The sequence below is a fragment of the Fukomys damarensis genome, unplaced genomic scaffold (assembly GCF_012274545.1).
Source record: "Fukomys damarensis isolate Sample0158 unplaced genomic scaffold, DMR_v1.0_HiC HiC_scaffold_19, whole genome shotgun sequence".
Classification (NCBI taxonomy): domain Eukaryota; kingdom Metazoa; phylum Chordata; class Mammalia; order Rodentia; family Bathyergidae; genus Fukomys; species Fukomys damarensis.
This window is the reverse complement of record NW_022900931.1, coordinates 10,433,872-10,436,396: the sequence shown is the minus strand read 5'-3', so window position 1 is coordinate 10,436,396 and position 2,525 is coordinate 10,433,872. Positions and strand designations below refer to the sequence as shown.

General features: G+C 49.6%; 1 protein-coding gene across 2 annotated transcripts in view; it reads right to left on the bottom strand.

Moving 5' to 3' along the window:
* Positions 1–797, bottom strand: part of Txn2 (thioredoxin 2) — a 12,326-nt gene extending 11,529 nt beyond the window's left edge. Inside the window, exon 1 of one of the 2 annotated variants that reach the window (XM_033766261.1) lies at positions 706–797. Coding sequence is in view for 1 of the 2 variants with exons in the window: in XM_033766260.1 (XP_033622151.1) it covers positions 641–694 (54 nt within the window). In the remaining variant the exon portion in view is untranslated. Of the gene's footprint in view, positions 1–640 lie in introns of both variants that reach the window. The other variant, XM_033766260.1, reaches the window with a different exon arrangement.
* Positions 798–2,525: the final 1,728 nt, after the last annotated feature.

Here is a 2,525-nt window from a genome sequence, read left to right as displayed (position 1 = left end):
CCCCAGAAAAAAAAAAAAAAAAAAAAAAAATCAAGGTCTACGTGGAAATATAACAGAAGGAAGGGAGGAACAAAGCAACATTTGCAGATGCCCAAGTGCATTAGGTACATCACTGGCTCTCTCACAACTCTTTAAGAAGGTGCAATAGTATCGCCTATATTACAGACAAGGAATTGAAGACTCAGGCAGGTTAAATGACATGCTTAAAGTAACCCAACTATTAAGGGACAGTCAACCCAAGGTTGCCCATAAAGTCCTTGCTCTACTGATACTTTTTAAAGAAGTGTTTTAGGGCTGGGGATTCAGCTCAGGGGCACCGCGCCTGCCTCGCAAGTGCAAGATCCTGAGTTCGATTCCCCAATACCGGAAAAAAAAAAAAAAGTTTTAACAGGCAATTAAGTGGTGGGGGGAGCTACCTACTACCTACCTAAGGATTAGCAAAGAGGAACCAAAACTACTGAAGAAGGAACTCAAGAGGTACATAACAACAGTTGGGGGGGACCAAAAAAGAAGGGACGTGTGTGGAGGGAACCCAAAAGGATGGACACGTGTGTGGAGGGAACTGGAGAAACAGGATGCAGTCAGGGACTTAGCTCTCCAGAGGGCCGCGTTCCCCCGCCCGCTCGCAGCCACCATTCACAGGAGCACGCAGGCGGCGTGCCTCAGTCGTGACACCACCCTGAGCGACCCCCATGGGCTTCCTACCTCCCTGAGGCGCGAGCTGAGAGACGCAACACTTAGCCCTCCCTGCCCGTCAAGGGCAGGCCAGTCGTCACTTCCCTGGGGCCGAACCTTAACGTCACTTCCGGGACTGGGCAATTCGTGGGCGGTTCAGATTTCCCTACCAATGAGAATGGCGGAAGAAGGCTCCGCTGAGAGGGCGGAGCCTCGGGTAGGAACCAGAACAGATGGGCGGGCCCTGAGGGGAAGGACCGGAATAGGAGTTGGGAGGAGGCGGGGCCTGCGAGGGACTTTACCTGAGGGAGGAGGGCGGGCATAAGGCGTGGGTTTGGACTTTGCAAACTGAGCTGGCGCCAACACCAGTCGACCTTGTGTCCCAACTACTCCTATAAGGAGAGGTTCCTAATTCCCCATATTTTACATGAGAAAGCTAAGTTCCTCAAAATTGTAATTCCCTTTAAAGGCAAGACACCCTTCCTAGAATTCGAGAGGCCACTTTGTGGACCTTGACTGCCAGTCACAACTGTACGATCTCAGGGTTTCTGGCAGTCAATCGGTCCCTGAGGGTTTCAGCCTCCCATTCCCGGGAGAGCGCTCATGCGCCCCTCAAGCTTTCCTCTGGAGCTGTTAGAAACTAGGTCCCGGTGAGGCTGCCTGTGAGGCTCCGGGGAAAGTGTGGTGGCCTGTGAACCTGCTTGGGCCGGAAGCCTTTCTTTCACATCCTTGCCTCGGTCGTGAACAGCAAAGTTCTAGGCATCTGCATGTCCCTCACTGGTATCTTGGCTGCTGTTTGTCCCCTCTGCATGCTGTACCTTATAGTTCAACCATTCACAGCCTCTTACAGTTCTGTGAAACATTAGTTCTATGATACATTTTCTCTGCCATTTCTTTGCTTAATTTTATTTCCCCCCTCTTCGCAGAATATCTCATCCATCTCCTCTCTGAGCATTAATTGATTCCTTTGTTTCTAGTGCTTTGTTCATAACTCTTCCTAAGGCATTGTAGTGTCTGTATCTTCCAAAAGATTGTATGCTTCCTGAGAGTAGGGATTTGCTAGTCATCACCATATGCCCAGTGCCAGCCTGGTACAGTTCCTGGCTCGCATTGGATGTTCAAAGATGCTTACTAAACTGTGCATCTTTGGACATCTCAGGGAGTACTTTATAGTCACTTGGCTTTACCAAGCCAAGAAGCTGGTAAATTGTCAGGGCCTCTTCTGCCACATCCATTTCAATCTATAGTCCAGCCAGTGGGAATCACTTTCAGAATTTGCTGAAATGTCTCTCTTGTCCCTGCAGGAGATTTGCAGTTATTGCCTCCTGTGACTGGAAGGCTTTTCGTTCTGATCGCTGCTCAAGAGAATGCTACTAGATTTATTGTCTGCTCCTTTATTCCTCACTCTACGGTCAGCCCCTGAGGGTCCATCTATTTCTGCATTGTTGATGCACCGCTGGAGGTACTCAGTGATTATTTGTTCCCATGAACAGAGGGCAGTGACCCAAATCAAATCTTCTGACTCTGAATCCCATTTTGCTCATCACATTACATGGCCCTATTATACCCTCCCCAAATCATTGCCGTGTCTTTTTCCCCTTTTTCCAGCTCATCTTGGCCACACTGTGCTTTGTCCTCTGTCCAGTTGGCAGGTCCACAGTGCCGCTCAGGCCTCTTCCTCTGGGACAGGGTGAAGAAATCCTTGGAACAGCTCTATCTACTTTGGCCAACGGCCACCATGGCAGTTTTGCAGTTAATAGAGTCCCTTGTCCACTGCAGAGAGGCACCTAAGTCAGATATAAGTAGGCATGGCCTTTCCACCTGTCTGATCGGCCTTCACCTGGGGTTAA